The sequence below is a fragment of the Abramis brama genome, assembly GCF_963993115.1.
Source record: "Abramis brama genome assembly, chromosome: 2".
Taxonomy (NCBI): Eukaryota; Metazoa; Chordata; class Actinopteri; order Cypriniformes; family Leuciscidae; genus Abramis; species Abramis brama.
Window position 1 is genome coordinate 49,419,705 of NC_139964.1, and position 19,216 is coordinate 49,438,920.

The following is a 19,216-nucleotide window of genomic DNA, read 5'->3' on the forward strand; positions in this document are numbered from 1 at the left end:
TATTTATATATTTATTTATTTATATATGTATTTATTTATACATTTATTTATTCCTACATTTATTTATTTCTGTATTTCCACATTTCTACATTTATTTATTTCTGTATTTCCACATTTCTACATTTATTTTTCCCTGCGCATGTATGCTAATTGACCAATGGCTAAGCCACGCCCCCAAACGCGATGAGCCAATCACAGTACGCATAGCTATCCCAATACACTCGGACATTCTCTGCTTCCTCGTCCATTGCAATGCATTGCGGTTATCAGTTTTCATTCGTTTTTATGTTTTTTCTTGTCATTTTGGTTTTTAAACAGCGTGTGCGTGTGATTTTGGTTGGGTGACAGTTGTAGGTTACAGTTTGACAAGAGTTTACAGTTTGACAAAAGCACAATGTTGTGTTTTACACAAATATAAGTAGGCTAAACAACTTATTATGTCCTGTATGAACAAAATGGAGTATGTTTTTATGTTTCCACTGTTCGATCACGCCCGCTCTCTGACACACACACAACACACACACACACACAGACACACACACAAAAACACATTCCAGCAATGCAATCTTGACATCGCAGCCTGTTCATTATTCTGCGCTCACACCAAACGCGAATAGAGCGTCAAATTCGCGCGTATCCGCGTCTAGTTCGACGCTTGAACATTTTGAATCCAAAGCGAATAGGACGCGCGTATAAAGCGAGCGTTTGAAGCGAAATAGCACCAAACTATAACGTTTACACTGTGAACTGTAAATCTTTGTTCTGGAGCTGAAGCTTATCGACCTTCTCAACAATACAATTATTAATATAACCCTCCAATGCATATTTAAGGCCCAAAAAATCATCAATTGACTCCTGTGAAATGTCTCCTTCTGTGACAGCTGCCAAAGCGCCTGTTACCGAATGTTGACTGTTTGTCCGAGTGAGTGGAGGGGGCGTGGTTAGCCATTGGTCAATTAGCATACATGCGCAGGGAAAAATAAATGTAGAAATGTGGAAATACAGAAATAAATAAATGTAGAAATGTGGAAATACAGAAATAAATAAATGTAGAAATGTGGAAATACAGAAATAAATAAATGTAGGAATAAATAAATGTAGAAATAAATACATATATAAATATATAAATAAATAAATATATAAATACATAAATATATAAATAAATGTATAAATACATAAATAAATACATATAAAAATGCATAAATAAATAAATAAATACATGTAAAAATACAGAAATAGCCATTTATAATAACAAAATGTATTTATTTTCACTATTATTTCTGCATTTATTTATTTATTTCTACTTTTATTTATTTATTTATTTATTTTTCGTTCTGTCATTTTTAGTCCTTCATAGGTCCACCAGAGGGAGTTGTAAAACGCAGAGTGTGCCTTTGCCAGAGGATACTCAAATTCAGAACTGCCTCCTTGATGCTTCTAGAGGTACTACAGTAACTCCTTTAAAATTAAGTTTTCTCACTTACTGAGAAAATGCATGATTTTCATTGGAACTACATAGGCAGAAAGCAAAGGTTTTGTAGACTTTATGAGCTTTTGTTTTATTTATTATTTGTATTGACATTTGTAAAAAATAATAATAATAAAAAAAAAAATCTTAAGTAGGCTATTACAAATGGTCTGATGTAGAGAGACAGTACACCAAAATAATGGTGATCTGTAATGAAATAAGAAAACCTATGTGTGCGTGCGTGTGTGTGTGTGAGTGAGAGAGAGAGAGAGAGAGAGAGAGAGAGAGAGAGAGAGAGAGGAGGGGGGGGGGGGGGGGGGGGGGGATTTATTCGCTCTCAACGTCACTGTCCAACCATTTAGCCTGCTTGATAGGAAACTGAAACCAGTGAAATCCAACCTGATAGCACATTGGAATAAATCGGAGAACTAGCTTTTGCTTCCATTCTTTCTCTGAAAATGAGCAGCCGACGGCGACGATGCAAGCGTCAGTTGATCAAGTTTACCCAGCATATTGCTCGCTTAATCACAGGAACTCTGAACTCAGGTAACTAGTTTGTAACAATATATTTCTGGATATAATTTACCGCATTGCACCGAGACTAAAAAGTTTGCATCATTCTGTCGATTTGTTGTTCTGAACTGCATTTAGCCTATATCAGCTTTTGTTCCAAAATTGTTTACATTAACTGCTAAATAACTGCTTTACCAGAGTTAAATTATTTCATAGGCCTACATTAGAAATCGGGTATTAGACTACATTAAAATAAATTTAATTAATAGATTAATTACAGATCAGTAGTTCATGAATATTCTAATATGACTAGGCTACTGTGTGTGAAAATGTATAATTAACGTTCATGACTTTTCTATTTAAATTTACTTTAATTAATTATCTGTTATGCATTACATAATGTAGATACACAAATGTAAACATTAAAAAGTAACAAACATTTTGTAAAAGAACAAAGACATAAGACATATTTTGACATAGGTCTACAATGAAATTTTTTTTTTGTAGAAACACTTTTGACTCATAAATCTTTAGTAAAAAAAAGATTAAAAAAAAGACGTCTCGGTTACGTCTGTAACCCTCGTTCCCTGAAGGAGGGAACGGGAGACGTTACGTCGACGTGACGACGTAATTGGGATCGCCTTGAGAGTCCAATCTACTTCGAGTGTATTAAAACTAGCCAATGCACATTTGCATGCGATAATTGCATCAGCTGCTCTGCTTGCAGCGCGAGCATATAACGAGCAGCATGGGCGTCGCATATTTGTTTTACGCTGAGGAGCCGAGGCATGTTCGGCCGTACAGCGATAGTCAGCAACCGTGGCGACGTGGGAACGAGGGACAGGGAACGAGGGTTACATACGTAACCGAGACGTTCCCTTTCAGTCGCTCACGTTCAGCGTTATGAGGTACGTCGCATATTTGTTTTATGCTGAGGAGCCGAGGCATGTTCGGCCGTACAGCGATAGTCAGCAACCGTGGCGACGTGACGTAACGTCTCCCATTCCCTCTTCAGGGAACGAGGGTTACATACGTAACCGAGACGTTCCCTTTCAGTCGCTCACGTTCAACGTTATGTCGACGTAATTGGGATCTCTATGGAAAACGCCACGGTTGCTGCCACATCCAGCGCCCTACGCAAGACTCTCAGACCCCCAACTGACTGGGGCGGAAGGCCTGCATAGAGGGAGTTCGAACTGCTGTTCCGTTATAACCCACACAGTGGAACTCTTGGATAACACTGGGAAAGCGTGCCTTTCCAGAGGAGAGGGACGCTGCGGAAGCAACATCCTGACCGAAGGGAAGTAACATGTGGAGAATACACTGTAATGACTGAGACAAATCAGACACAATTATTTGTTATATTTAACAAATAAGCCAGTCGTCGAGGTAGTTGACAATGCGAACACCACGCTTGCACATGGGAGCAATGGCCGCCTCCGTGGCTTTCGTGAAGGCACGGGGTGACAGGGCCAGCCCGAAGGGTAAGACCTTGTACTGATATGCTCGCTCCTCGAACGCAAATCGAAGAAACGGTCTGTGTCAAGGGAAAATCGAGACATGAGAGTACGTGTCCTTCAGGTCAATCGCTGCAAACCAATCTTGGGGACGGATGCACTTGAAAATGTGCTTCTGCGCCGGGCAAACTGAATCGCATAGCCGATTCTGATGGTATGGATGAGCCAGCAAGACAGGCTGGCAAGCGCTAGCCAGGCTCCCAGGAACCATGCAAGACGTACCCGCGGTGGGGCAGGAAGGGACCCGACTCGGACGGTGTAGTGGCCCGAAGTGGGGTCTGAGTGTGCAGTGCAACACTCCTGACTCCACTGACCAGCAGGGGATGAGTGAGGTGGCATAGACGCGAGCGCATCAGGCTGCCGCTGGCGAAGCAAGAGGGGGCAGAGGGTGACAAGGCATAGCGTCGCAGACTGCCAACCTCGCACTCTTGGGACCCAGAGATACAGAAGCTGCTTTTGCTGAGAATTTGGTACCACTGGCTGAGACGCCAGTGGCGGTACAGAATGATTCAACGGAAGTTCTCCGCCCGGCCCTCCTCCAGGGAAGAGCAGCTATACTATTCTGGGTCGCCCGCAGAAGTAGCCCTTTTCTGTTGTACCAGAAGAAGAACTAGATCGGGGCATAGGTGAGGGGACTCCACCTCGTTTGAGGCACTTGAGTCTCGACCACGCATCTAGAGTGCCGAACGATGCGCGCTGGGTTGCCGGCTGCTTGACAGCACACGGCATGCTGATCGCTTAAACCTTTATGAGAAAGGCAAGACGAACAACGTGCCGACGTAGAGAGAGAACATAAACCACCCACGAGCGCAGTTTCAGCACGCTTAAGCCCATGCATGTGAAACAGTGATCGTGACCGTCATATGTGGATAGGAAACGACCGTATCCAGAAACACACGGTTTGAATGAGGCAGAAAAATTGAAAAAGACGCAGTGTCAAACCATGTATGCTTTTTCAGGAAAAACTGAATGGGATGACTGGGAGATGACCACGGCTACACAAACAGGACGATAGTGCAAACCTGATGTGAGCACTCACATTCTCATTGAAGGCACAACATTCTGAGCTGTGAAAACAGCTGTTTTGGCGGCTCTCTGTGAGAACGCGGCCAGCGCTGTCTGCACTGTAACACCAACACCAGCTTTGAAGAGGCGTTCTCCTGAAGAAGCAGACTTGTTTCCTTCTTTTGAAGTTTAACACTGTCAGAAGATTGTAGAGCAGAAACAGTATAACCGCTCGGCTCCGAAGCAAAAGACAAATTTGCGACTCACCTGCTGCTCATTATATGCTCGCGCTGCAAGCAGAGCAGCTGATGCAATTATCGCATGCCAATGTGCTGTGGCTCGTTTTAATACACTCGAAGTAGATTGGTCTCTCAAGGTGATCCCAATTACGTCGTCACGTCGACGAAACGTCGAACGTGAGCGACTGAAAGGGAACTGAAATTGTATTTTCTTGTAAAATTTACTCCAGTAATTTGTTTTATTTTAAAATTTGAAAAATCAAAGTTTTACACACCAGCACACACCAGTCAAACAGACCGGGGCAGTTGTCATTTACATTTGCTGCTTTTATCCAAAGCAACATTGCACTGAATGTATAGTCTATATTATTAGTCAAACCCATGACCTTGGCAATGCTCTGTGTTTGAGCAAAACAATACATCTGTTGCAGATTAATTCAATAATCGCAATTTATTTTGGTTAATCCAATTGTTTTACTTTTTCCATTTTTCTGACAACCATAGCCCGCAATATTCTAATACAGATGTCCTTAAAAAAAAAAAGAAATGTAATAAAGTCAGCGTGTATCAACAGCATGGTTTCATTGTGAATATATCTGTATTTTTGCTTGTCCTATAACCGTGGAAATGCTCAACAGTGTTTTCTATTTACATGTAAGACTTCCAGGCATCTGTTTAAACTGACTTTCAAAAATACCCCACCATAAGAAATTGCTTACTGTACACCCCTCCTTAGTTTCCCATATGTCATTTTTCCACGACAACGATTCATATTTCATTTTCAAAAACCGACATCAGGCAAGAAGTAACCATACCAAACTAGAAATGCCCACGAAAACAACATTATACACTTAAATTACAATAGCTCAATTAAAAGTTTTTTAGAATGACACAGATCTAAGACCAATCTCACTACAAAAGTTTTGATGAGGAATGAGTAAAATGGCATCAAAATAATAGCAAGGAACATTTTTTAAACTTTTCAACTCAAACTGTCAGTGCTTTTTTTTTACTTTTTTTTTATAGATGTTGACTATTGAGCAAAGTAATAAACTTCTTGGAAAGTTCTACATTTGTTACTATATGTCAGTCTAAATGGAATTTACAACATTAATACATATCACATTGCAACACTAATAGAAAGGTCAACGGGTGTTTAAACCAGGCTGCTTGTAAGTTCATGCCTTACACCTCTTTTTCTCCCTTGACTCTTGAAGGGTGTAATTACACATTTTACTGAAATATTGAAGGGTGTAATTACACATTTTACTGAAATACTTAATATTTAATGAAAGAGTTGTAGATCAAATACCTTGCCAAGGTAATACAGAGCCATGTTTAACTCCTATAGAGGTTGGCTAACTGTCTCTAACATCTTTTAGTCTGAAAATAGCACAGATGTGTACACCATAATAATGTAAATAATAATTAATAATAAATAAATAATAAATCCACCATAGTGTCATTTAAGGTTTTAATATAAACTGTTCTTCAATATTTTTTATTTTTTTTATTGACAATTAGTAAATTAGATTGTGTTGTGTATTTTGTTTGTATTCAGTCATCACTGTCTATCATTAAATGCAATAAAAATAACAATATAGTTGCCCACCCTATGTGGTTTATTACTGAAATTACAGTGCTAATCATTAATGGTCTTAACTTTGTGGATGAGAGATCTAATTAATTTCATTTTTCCCTTGGCTATGCTTCATATCCTTGTGGGACTAAATATAATTACACACTCCATCATTCCATAGCCAACCATAAGACACTGATGATCCCTTAATAATGCCATAAATTAAGTATTGGAGACACCAGTATCTTTTTCAGGTAATTTTATCCGCCACATTTCTGCTTAATTTTTTCTGCATTTGAGAAGCTGAGAAGTACCTTCCTATTTGAAATTCATGCATTCTGGATGGATACTTACATTTAGTATTTGATTCATTTAATCCAGTTGATTGGTTTCCCACTGGGGATTCACTGCTCAGTCCGTATTTATGCCTTAAAAGCATCATGAGACAAAAATAGCTACAAACCATTCAATCTTTTTTCCCTTTCTACTTCAAAAACAGGCCAAAGCAGACATTTATGAAAGTGATACTGTGTCATGTTGCTAATCAGCAGGGAAATAATGATAACACACTCCTTACAGCACACTATGGCAATGAGTGGACAATTAATGCAATTACATTCAAATTAAGCTCTTGAAATTAACAAATATGGTTAACTTATGAATATGGAGAAAAATGTGTAATTTTTATATAAATGTTCCAAAAAAGCTATTTTTATAGAAAACGTTTTCTTCTATCAGACACCATTCGATTTGCTCTTTCATCTGAGCCAAAGCATTTTTTATTTTTTTTTATTTTTAATAATGCTGTTTTGTCTCCGTTTCTTGTGTGTGTAATGATTAATTTTAGGTTTCCTCACAACTGTATACTCAGTCCTAAAATAGAGTGAAATATTCTGTAATTTGGCTCCAAATCTCCAGTGAAAATGGTCATTCTGACCCCCCTCAACAAAATATTGGATTACTCAGTAAATCTTCATCCATGACATCTAATATTTTGGCTTTAATCACTATTTATGTTTGTCTTTCTTCAGAAAAAATATTAACAAAATAAAAAATTTGAGCCAGGGAAGTTTCTGAAATTTGGTTGATTTGACACGGAGTGACCATATGGGTAAATCTATATTATGTCTATAACGTGATTGATGTTTTCTGCATAAAAGTTTCCCTTTAAACAAATTGCAGATCCAGAATTAGACTCTCAAATCTGCTGTGGTTATTTGTAGCACACCACCTCTCCAGTGAAATGTGAACAGTTAAGTGGTGGGTGTTGTGACTTGATTGATTATGTTTTAGGAGCAGCTTGTAAAATCTTGACCGGTCTTTAAGTGGGTCATTCTTGTACCCCAATTTATTAGTCCCAATGTACCTCAATATATTAATCCCCTCATACAAAAACAGTTGTTAAACATGAACATGTTGACCTTCAAATAGTAATAATTAGCAGTATAGTTCAAATAAGACTGGATGTTTTAATAAAGGTTTTATGCAATTATCATTGTTTTATAAAATTAGCATTGCCTTTTTTTCTTCTGTATTTCCTCAGAAATTGTATTGGCTATTTCTCATACTTGGACAAGGATATAGGCTAGAAGTAGAACTTTTTTAAGCACAGGGACTATATCTTGTTAAAACCATTGCTTCTTTAGGGCTGCAAGCATCAACCCGCACCAGGACGTTCTTCATGAGAAACTGGGACAGAGGTATTATGGATGTCCTAAAGGAGACACCACTAGTTACCTGACCTGCTAAGGCACAGTGGTGAATATTTAAATAAAATTCATGGAAACAGGCCAGCAGACCTGTTAAGCAGTTTATGCTATGAATATTGAACCTCACATACTGTACGTAATAGCCACTAAACGGTTAAGTATTTTATGAACAGCTTTAAATATCAAAACAGAGTTATACAGAAATAAATAAAAAAGCAATAACAAATAAAAAATACAGTACTGCACTATAAACTAAATACTTGCATGCTACCTAAACACATTTTGTTATGATCCATTATTGAAGTAAAGACACAATGTTTTGACCCTAATGTAGTTTCTAAAATCAAAGGCAATGTGTAAAAGGGTAAAAGTGTAAATGGGCTTGAAAAAGCCACCAATACATGTCACTCTCTTTTCATTATTCATCAAAAGGCAAGTGTTTGTGTAATTAGTGTCACTGGACACCTGCTAGTGCCAGGATTCTTAATTAAAGATAAAGCTCTAGGTGTCATTGGACAGATTGTGAACAAGGGTGTGTCTGAACACCTGCATTTCACAGTAAATAAAAAATAGTTAATCTTTCTTTGATACAGAAGCTGTATTGCCCATAAAAAAATAATAATGGCAGCTGTGTGCTATGTTGTAGATAATGAGGACGAAGAACAAGAGAGCACAACGGTGCGGTATCAACCGGAAAATCTGGAGCAACTGCAGTCGCAGACCCACTTCTCCAGACAAGAGCTGCAGTTACTCTATAGAGGATTCAAAAATGTGAGAGTTCAGTTAAACCCCACCTGCTGGGTGTTGAAATAACAAATTATGTTGTCATTTTCAGGCTTCTGCTCTCTTTGGAGAAATCCCAGTCCCTTAAATATTGCTGTTCTGATCCTGTTTTTACTAGGAATGTCCAAGTGGAGTTGTGAATGAGGACACATTTAAAAACATCTATGCTGTGTTCTTCCCACTGGGAGGTTGGTCCACTTAAAGTTTAAATTATTAAATATGTTAAGCAAAAAAAAGTGTGTGTGTATATACACTCACCTAAAGGATTATTAGGAACACCATACTAATACTGTGTTTGACCCCCTTTCGCCTTCAGAAGGCGAGATCTGGTGACTGTGGGGGCCATTTTAGTACAGTGAACTCATTATCATGTTCAAGAAACCAATTTGAAATGATTCGAGCTTTGTGACATGGTGCATTATCCTGCTGGAAGTAGCCATCAGAGGATGGGTACATGGTGGTCATAAAGGGATGGACATGGTCAGAAACAATGCTCAGGTAGGCCGTGGCATTTAAACGATGCCCAATTGGCACTAAGGGGCCTAAAGTGTGCCAAGAAAACATCCCCCACACCATTACACCACCACCACCAGCCTGCACAGTGGTAACAAGGCATGATGGATCCATGTTCTCATTCTGTTTACGCCAAATTCTGACTCTACCATCTGAATGTCTCAACAGAAATCGAGACTCATCAGACCAGGCAACATTTTTCCAGTCTTCAACTGTCCAATTTTGGTGAGCTCGTGCAAATTGTAGCCTCTTTTTCCTATTTGTAGTGGAGATGAGTGGTACCCGGTGGGGTCTTCTGCTGTTGTAGCCCATCCGCCTCAAGGTTGTGCGTGTTGTGGCATCACAAATGCTTTGCTGCATACCTCGGTTGTAACGAGTGGTTATTTCAGTCAAAGTTGCTCTTCTATCAGCTTGAATCAGTTGGCCCATTCTCCTCTGACCTCTAGCATCAACAAGGCATTTTCGCCCACAGGACTGCCGCATACTGGATGTTTTTCCCTTTTCACACCATTCTTTGTAAACCCTAGAAATGGTTGTGCGTGAAAATCCCAGTAACTGAGCAGATTGTGAAATACTCAGACTGGCCCGTCTGGCACCAACAACCATGCCACGCTCAAAATTGCTTAAATCACCTTTCTTTCCCATTCTGACATTCAGTTTGGAGTTCAGGAGATTGTCTTGACCAGGACCACACCCCTAAATGCATTGAAGCAACTGCCATGTGATTGGTTGATTAGATAATTGCATTAACCCTCTAGGCGCCACGGTCGAGTTTACTCGACAAGATGCGGCACTGAATAAAATGGCCGATTTTGTCAAATAGGGTGTCAAATTTCGTTCGACCTCCCCTCCACTAGATTGCAGACATGTCATACTTCATCCCAGACTCAAAAAAAAGTCATGCTTCTATACAAAATCTTCGAGCTAGAGCGCATTGAATCAGTGCGAACAAAAGCGGATCTAGTGTGCGAGCGAGCCATTTTATCAGAGCAATATTGTCAACGTCAGTGAGTATTTGCATTAGATTATTATTATTATTATTATTATTATTATTATTATCTAATGGCATCAATAAAGCTTTCCCGCAATGAAGTGTTGGGTCTTCTATTCGTGGACTCTGATGATGACGGTGATTCTGAAAGTGAAAGTAGCCCTACACCAAGCACAAACGGTGAAACCTTTGCCCAATGTCAGTGGTGGGAACAATGTTTCCCGGGTCGGAGTGTTCATCGCGAAGTTAGCAGGCGTGTTAGTGTTGTGGGGAACGAGGCGGGAGATTTTTACAGATTTTTACCGCGCTAGCCAGCTTTGTCTTCTGACCGTGTGCCTCTCCGCAATCGCGGCGACAGTATTGTGGTGGATACGGGTATGTTAGACAAGGTCGAAGTATTCATAGGACAGTTAGGGGGTAAAGTGGAGGCAGGGTGGGGAGTCGCAATGACAATGACAGTAGTCCGAGCTGTACACACTCGGTGCGTACGCGAGGCAGATCTGGCCGCGCCCGCGCTGCTCGTGTGTGACACAGGGCGGTGTGACACGGGGCAGAGGGGCTATTATGCATAGTCTATCGCAAGCTAATGGGAATGCCGGCTTTGTGTGTCATATGAATAATATATATGTGCCCCATACATGGAATGAGAGTGCCTACTGTATAGTAAATGGAAAATCTCTACAGCAAAAGGCCAACCGCTACATGCATTCGGTTTGTTTCTACCATTTATTAGTAATGATTTACACAGTTTGTTTACTACTTACTATTTACCTGAGCATTCAGTATTGTGCAATATAGCATGCAGAAGGTGAGGGACATTTTGGGGGGAAAGAAGTGCTGCATTTTATCATTTAAACGTGACTTTTCATGAAAATTCTATAATCCAAGATCGCCGCCACCATATGACATCATAATATGCAAATTAGATGGGAAAATGTAATCCCTACATAAACTTTGGGTCATCCTTAATATTTCTCTAATTTACAGAAAGTCGCTATCTTTTATCACTTTTAAGATATAGCCTTTTGAAATTAAGATGTCAAAATCGAACGGTTTAGGAAAAAACCTCTGGCGCCTAAAGGGTTAATGAGAAATTGAACAGGTGTTCCTAATAATCCTTTAGGTGAGTGTATATATATATATATATATATATATATATATATATATATTGCCACCTTTAATATAGTTTTTAATAGGAAACTAAAAAGCAAATTCTCTATAAAATCAAGTGATCAAGTGTTAAAGATCTATTGTGCAGGCATTAAAGGCTATTAGTAAATTACAGTATTTAAAAATATGTGCAAATCACATGAAAATACTTTGTAATGTGACAGTTGGAAGACCGAGATCTTTTTCTGCACACTGCAGTCAGTGTCTCCTCCTTGTGGTCTGATGTGATATCTTTCACACAATTTTAACAGAAAGTTACAACTCTTAAAGTGACAGTATAATATGATAAAAACCTGTATAACTTTTTATCCCCTTGGAAAAAAAATAAAATATTAACTGTGCCATTTTATGACCAGATTCAGTTCAAATCCTGATTTTATTAAGCTATGGGACCGGCCAAACCAATTCAAATAAATATATATTAAAAGTAAAACTGGCTGCCATGCCATTATAATACTATTTCTTTGAAAAATGTTTAGATATATACATATGTTACAGAAACCTAAAAATCTAAAGCATCACATTTTTTCCTGCAGTAATATAATTGTATTTATTATTTTCTCAGATTCATCAAAGTACGCTCAGTTTCTCTTCAATGCATTTGATAAAGATAAGAATGGCTCTCTTAGTTTTGAGGTAAGAATTTTTAACAAAAAAAATTTGTAGATTGGGACAAACATTTTTGTAGAAAAAATATGCAAATTATGCAAATATGCACAAAAAGTCAATGTTTTGAATGGCTTTAATAGTTTGGATACAGTATCACTATTGATTATCCTTTATATTTGACATTACTTTGATTCAGATTTTTGCAATAGATAATGTTTTCAATGTTTTCAGATGTTTAAATCTTTAACACTGGATAAAAGATTAGAAAGAATGTACAGCCACTTTATTATGTCCATTCTTTAAGACTGCAGTAACTTTAAAGTATTCATATGTGTTAAATGGAAGCATGAAAGGAGGATTTGACATGCTTTTTTTGTTGTTTTGCTTTTAAAGGAGTTAGTCTGTGATCTCTCTGTTTTGTTGAGAGGTACTACTGAAGAGAAGCTGAATTGGGCTTTCAATCTATATGACATCAACAAAGATGGACAGATTACTAAAGAGGTCTGAACACTCTAATGTCAAGGACTAAACACCTTGTGAGGTTTGGTCTGTGATGTACTGAATGCAAAGACTGTGTATTTAATCTTTTTGTTTCAGGAAATGTTGGATATTTTGAAGTCTATTTATGATTTGATGGGGAAATCTATCCATCCACGGCTCAAAGAGGAGGCAGTGAGGCAACACGTCAGCATTTTCTTCCAAGTACTGCTATTTTACAATATTATAATGGGAAAATGTAACTATGCTTATCTACAATTCAGATAACCTCCAGTTGTCAATACAATACTAAAAATACTTCACTAACCCTAAACCTAACCCTAACCCTAACCCTCCATATGAAATGTCCACAGGAGTAGTACTAAAAGCACTATGAATTTTAAATCATCTACTAAATCATAAAAATACCATAATATCTTTGCAGATATTTAGGAAACATACTATAACATTAGTTCACATACTCGTTTCTCTGAAAAACAATGCTACTGCCAGTTATTTTACTTTGAAATGTGTGTTCTGTGTTGGAATGTCTGTTTTTGTTTTGGTCTGTGTGATCTTGCCCACTGCCAGTTCACCCAATAGTATTTTGACACCCCGGGATGCCAGTTGGCAGGAAACACAGCGTTTTGCAGCCAGAAAACAAACTGGGTCAGAGATTGCAGATTCTACCCGAACTAAAAAGCCTCAGTATCCATCTAAAAATCTCTATGAACGAGAGCATATTAAAACACGGGTAAATCAACTCATCAACTTACAGTGTGTAGGTGTCCCCTGCTTTGATTGTCAATTGCGCTCGTTCCTGTTGCGTGTCCTAAAACTGGCAACCCGCGTGAGTGTTGAGTCTGAGGAGGAGGGGGGCAGGGGAAACAACGATCTCCGATGTTTTGAATTTGGACTGGGGTGTGCGATATCAAACGATACAAATGTCTCCACGATCTACTTTTGAAGAAATATCGTAGTATCGTGCTTCAGTGCTTTCTATCAGTTGCAGTTCTGGCGCCTCCATCTCAACATACAATGTGATGTACATTCACTTCACATGTTAACGCAGAGGTAGAGTTACACTCACGGGAGACTGCAATTCACAAAAGTTCATTATTTGCATGTGCTTTGAAGCCTTGCCGTTTAAACATTTCATTTGCGTGCTGATGAGCTGTTCTAACATGTGCTTTTCACAACTTCACACTGCCCTAGGTCTTGATCTCTGGTCTTGGCTAGGGGCCTACTGCGTTTCTATCCAAGGAGCTGCTTAATAAACCCAAATGTGTTATTTTTAAAAGCAGTCCACTTCCTAGCCCTCTCCCTCCGCCGCCCCCTATGTTGCTCAGCTCTGTGTAGGATTAGCCACCTGCGCTGGCCCGGGTGCCGCCTTTCTAAGCTGCCATGTCTCTAGATGTCCCCAAACGTTTTAAATATCATCCACAACTGACTGCAAACTGGCATTCATATCTGCCTCCATTTAGTTAGCAATTCCCAAGTTCCTACGATCCAATCACTTCCCAAAGGATGAAATCAAGTCCTGCCCTACATTTTTTTTTTCTTGTTTCATAAGTTGTTTCACTCTTATATACGTCACAATAGAGAAGAAAAGACTATCACAACTTCCGGTTCTGTTAATCTGTTCATTGTTCACATTTTTTATTGAGTTCAGGCTGGATACCCTTACGAAAAAGAAGTTTATTCAAGTGTTCTATTAGTATACTTCTTTTAAACTAAAAATAAGAAAGTATACTTTCAGTCTACTTTTTATATACTTCTCAGAAATATACTTTATGTACTTCTCAGAAATATACTTCAAATTACACTTAAGTATACTTGACTTATACTGACAGAAAAGTCTAAGTATATTTGGCCTATACTTGTTGATCGAGATATACTTAAATGTATAATTAAGTATTCTAAGTATTCTTGGCTTGTACTTGTGTTTACTATTTTGACTGAGTAGCTTATTAAATACTTTTTTAAAAACATAATATTACATACCGTCTTATAAACTAACATGTTCAGCTTTATATAGTAACAAACTTTCGGGTGGAATAGCTTACAGAGTAAATAAAATAAGCATGGAAAATAAGTTTATTCAAGTGTTCTATTAGTATACTTCTTTTCAACTAAAAAGAAGAAAGCATACTTTCAGTCTACATTTTATATACTTCTCAAAAATATACTTAATTACACTTAAGTGTACTTGACTTATACTGAGAGAAAAGTCCAAGTATATTTGGCCTATACTTGTACTCAGTCTTTTGATCGAGATATACTTAAAATTTTAATTATTCAAAGTATACTTGGCTTGTAGTTGTGTTAACTCTTTTGATCGAGTAGCCTATTAAATATACTTTTTTTACATCGTTTTTCATATACAGTCTTATGAAACTTTGTTTGAAAATATTGATTAAAATATTGATATAAAACAGATATGTTTCTAATTCTGCGTATCTGAATTTTTGTGTAGGCTAGTCCACTGGTAGTGTACATATTTACTTTAATTAAACTTTTCCCCACCATTGACTGAATTTTCCAGCTATCCATGTTTTCACTGTTATACGGTAGGGGGCGCTATGACACATCTTCTAGTACAGAATCTCTGGATCAAAACACAGGAGAAGAAGAAGCTGAAACATGTGATAGAAGATTGCTCACTCAAATGTAAAATAACGTGATCATAAAACATTGAACAGAGAGTAAATCAAAACTGCTTAATGTTTCCAAATGAAATGAAGCGTAGGCCTAACCCATGAAGAGAAAACGACTGTGAAGCTTTGGGGGTGTTGGACTCGATCTACTCCATCTGTGTTTTGATCATCGTTCTGGATCTGATCAAGGCGTAGTCTTTGACAAAAATGTAATTTTCTCAACATTTTAACAAAATGTTGCCTTTCTTTATGAAACTTACTGACATTCAAGTGTTGATAAAAAAGGATGCATGAAGCTAATAAAATGTTTTTAAAATTAAAGTAGAGTTAAAGGTATTTTTCAAGTATAAAAAATAACATTTGAACATAGTAGTATAGGCCTACTGCAACTGCAAAAATTGTATATAAATAGTAAACTATAAGTATAATGTTAAGTTCACTTAAAGAAAACTTGTAGAATAAAACTACTAAACTAGTAGTTTAGTAGTTTTATACTACAAGTTTTCTTTAAGTGAACTTAACATCATACTTATAGTTTACCATTTATATATTATTTTTACTCTTTCAGTGTACTCTCAGTAAACTACTAGTTTAGTAGTTTTATTCTACAAGTTTTCTTTTAATGTACTCTTAGTAAACTACTAGTTTAGTAGTTTTATACTACCAAGTTTTCTTTAAGTGAATTTAACATCATACTTATAGTTTACTATTTATATATTATTTTTATATGTACATTAAAAGAAAACTTGTAGAATAAAACTACTAAACTAGTAGTTTACTGAGAGTACACTAAAAGAGTAAAAATAATATATAAATGGTAAACTATAAGTATGATGTTAAGTTCACTTAAAGAAAACTACTAGTATACTCATAAGTTCACTTGCAGTACAAATGAGAAACATATGAACTAGTTGTGCACTTAAAGTTTACTACTGTTACACTTATAGTACACTTAAACATATACTTTTATATACTTCAAGTGGGCCAATTTAGTCCCAAGCGGTATTAAAATAGTACACTTACAAGTTTACTACTAGTACATATTGACATTAGTATACTTACTACATAAAGTAAAAAATATACTTGAACATTACTCAAGTATACTTCATAAAATGACCTTGAATTATACTTTTTTTTCGTAAGGGTATGCAGCAGACATATTTATTAGAATCGTTATCAAAAGTCAGTTTTGATATGCATCACTAGATTACTCCTCACTGTACATAAGAAAGAAAAACTGCATTTGAATTGCTTTTTTTTTCTCCCCTTAGAAAATGGACATAAACCAGGATGGTGTAGTAACTATTGATGAATTCAGTGACTGCTGCCAAAAAGTAAGGCTCATTTTGTCTTTATCAAAACATTTATTACTTTTATCAGATGCATAATAATACCACTTTTGTTTTGCAGGATGAAAATATCATGCAGTCTCTTAAAATTTTTGACAATGCAGTCTAGATGTTAGTCAGGAATTCCACCAGTACTTGGACAATTCTATTATCCAATTCTCATTGGATGATTTCATATTTTATTGTGCTGCTGTTCTGGAATGCTCTAGACAGCTCTGGACTACTCTGGACTGCTCCAGACTTCTGTGAACTGACTGCTGAATTTATACATACCTAGGTAGAAGTTTGGGGCTCTAGTGTGATGCAAATATAAGGAACATGTTAGTGGTAGAACAGCAACTGCTTTTACTAAACAACATCAGTGTTCTAGTATTGTAATGTGCTTCTGTGGTTACTGACATGGCTCATTTTTGTTTAATACCGTACTAATTGTATCACACTTTTTATTTTCCACAGCTGAACTCTAAGTACCCTTACGAAAAAGTTTATTCAAGTTTTCTATTAGTATACTTCTTTTAAACTAAAAATAAGAAAGTATACTTTGTCTACATTTTATATACTTATCAAAAATATACTTAAAATTACACTTAAGTGTACTTGACTTGTACTGAGAGAAGAGTCCAAGTATATTTATTTGGCCTGTACTTGTACTCAATCTTTTGATCGAGATATACTTAAAAGTATAATTAAGTATTCAAAGTATACTTGGCTTGTAGTTGTGTTAACTCTTTTGATCGAGTAGCCTATTAAATATACTTTTTTACATAGTTTTTCATATACAGTCTTATGAAACTTACATTGTTTGAAAATATTGATTAGAATATTGATATAAAACAGATATTTAGGTTATAGATATAGAGATATAGGTTTCTAATTCTGCGTAACTGAATTTTTGTGTAGGCTAGTCCACTGGTAGTGTATAGGAATTTACTCTAATTCTACTTTTCCCCTAGTCTGGCTATCACCAGACCAAGCTCAATCTTTTAAGATTGAACATTAGTCTAGAGCAGTGGTTCCCAAACCTGTCCTGAAGGACCCCCAACACTGCACGTTTTCTTTGTCTCCCTAATCAAACACACCTGATTCAACTCATCAGCTCATTAACCCATGTGATAATGAGCTGATGAGTTGAATCAGGTGTGTTTGATTAGGGAGACAAAGAAAACGTGCAGTGTTGGGGGTCCTTCAGGACAGGTTTGGGAACCACTGGTCTAGAGAGTATGTTCTGTATTTTCTACTGCACAAGAGGCGTGATCAACGGGCATCGTTCAAATGACTCTGTACGCAATTGGATAGTCCTTCAACCAATCAGACCAACGATCCGGGTGACGTACTTTGCAGCGAAAACTCCAGGCAGGAAACGTGTCAACAAATGTGTTGGTTTGTAGCATTGATCAGCGGTTTGCAGAAGCAGCAATGGCACTGAGTGATTTTTGCAGGTTGTGCAAAAAAAAAAAAAAAAACATGAAAGTGAGTGGTATTTACACCCACTCGAGCGATTTGTTTGCTAAACTAAAGAAGCCATTGAGCATCGTCGAGAGGTTAAAAGGAATTGGATTGGATTAAACCCGCCAATAGTGCGCCAGGTGGATAAGCCAGTTTGTGATTGGTCCCCGCTGATTTGTAAGCAGGATAGAAGAATGTACAGGTTTCTAGCCTGAGCTGCAGGGCGAAATCAAATCGCCGGCAGATCAGGCTTGGTTTACCCAGTCTATTTTTCCCCACCATTGACTGAATTTTCCAGCTATCCATGTTTTCACTGTTATACGGTAGGGGGCGCTATGACACATCTTCTGGTCTGGACACATCTTCTGACAAATCTCCGGATCAAAACACAGGAGAAGCTGAAACAAGTGATAGAAGATTGCTCACTCAAATGTAAAATAACGTGATCATCAAACACTGCTTAATATTACAAAATGAAATGAAGCGTAACCCATGAAGAGAAAATGACTGTGAAGCTTTGGGGGTGTTGGACTCGATCTACTCCATCTGTGTTTTGATCATTATTCTGAATCTGATCAAGGCGTAGTCTTTGACAAAAATGTGATTTTCTCAACTTTTTTGTTTAAAATGTTGCCTTTCTTTATGAAACCTACTGACATTCAAGTGCTGATAAAAAAGAATGCATGAAGCTAATAAAATGTTTTTAAAATTAAAGTACAGTTACAGGTATTTTTCAAGTATTAAAAATAATATCTACATTTGAACAGTATACTGCAAGTGCAAAAATTATATATAAATAGTAAACTATAAGTATAATGTTATGTTCACTTAAAGAAAACTTACAAGTATACTTGCAGTATAAACTACTAAACTAGTAGTTTACTGAGAGTACACAGTGTGTACTTTCATAAACTAAGTTTTTTTACTACTTGTATTAAAATAGTAAACTACTAGTATATTTATAAGTTAACTTGTAGTACACATGCATTACAAATGAGAAACCTAGTTGTGTACTTAAAGTTTACTACTCTTACACGTATAGTACACTTAAACGTATACTTTTATATACTAAAAATGGGCCAATTTAGTCCCAAGCAGTATTGAAATAGTACACTTACAAGTTTACTACAAGTACACATTGATAGTATACTTAATTCATAAAGTATACTTAAAAATATACTTGAACATTTC

At 37.0% G+C, this 19,216-nt stretch overlaps 1 protein-coding gene across 1 annotated transcript; it reads left to right on the top strand.

The window, feature by feature from the left end:
* The first annotated feature begins 1,818 nt into the window (after window positions 1-1,818).
* On the top strand, window positions 1,819-18,730 carry kcnip4b (potassium voltage-gated channel interacting protein 4b). The gene is made up of 9 exons (XM_084100474.1): window positions 1,819-2,014; window positions 8,677-8,801; window positions 8,932-9,001; window positions 12,053-12,123; window positions 12,490-12,597; window positions 12,694-12,798; window positions 16,502-16,564; window positions 16,641-17,588; window positions 17,795-18,730. The coding sequence occupies exons 1-8, from the start codon at window positions 1,927-1,929 to the stop codon at window positions 16,686-16,688; spliced, it is 678 nt and encodes a 225-aa protein (XP_083956600.1). The 5' UTR covers window positions 1,819-1,926; the 3' UTR covers window positions 16,689-17,588; window positions 17,795-18,730.
* The last annotated feature ends 486 nt before the right edge of the window (window positions 18,731-19,216 follow it).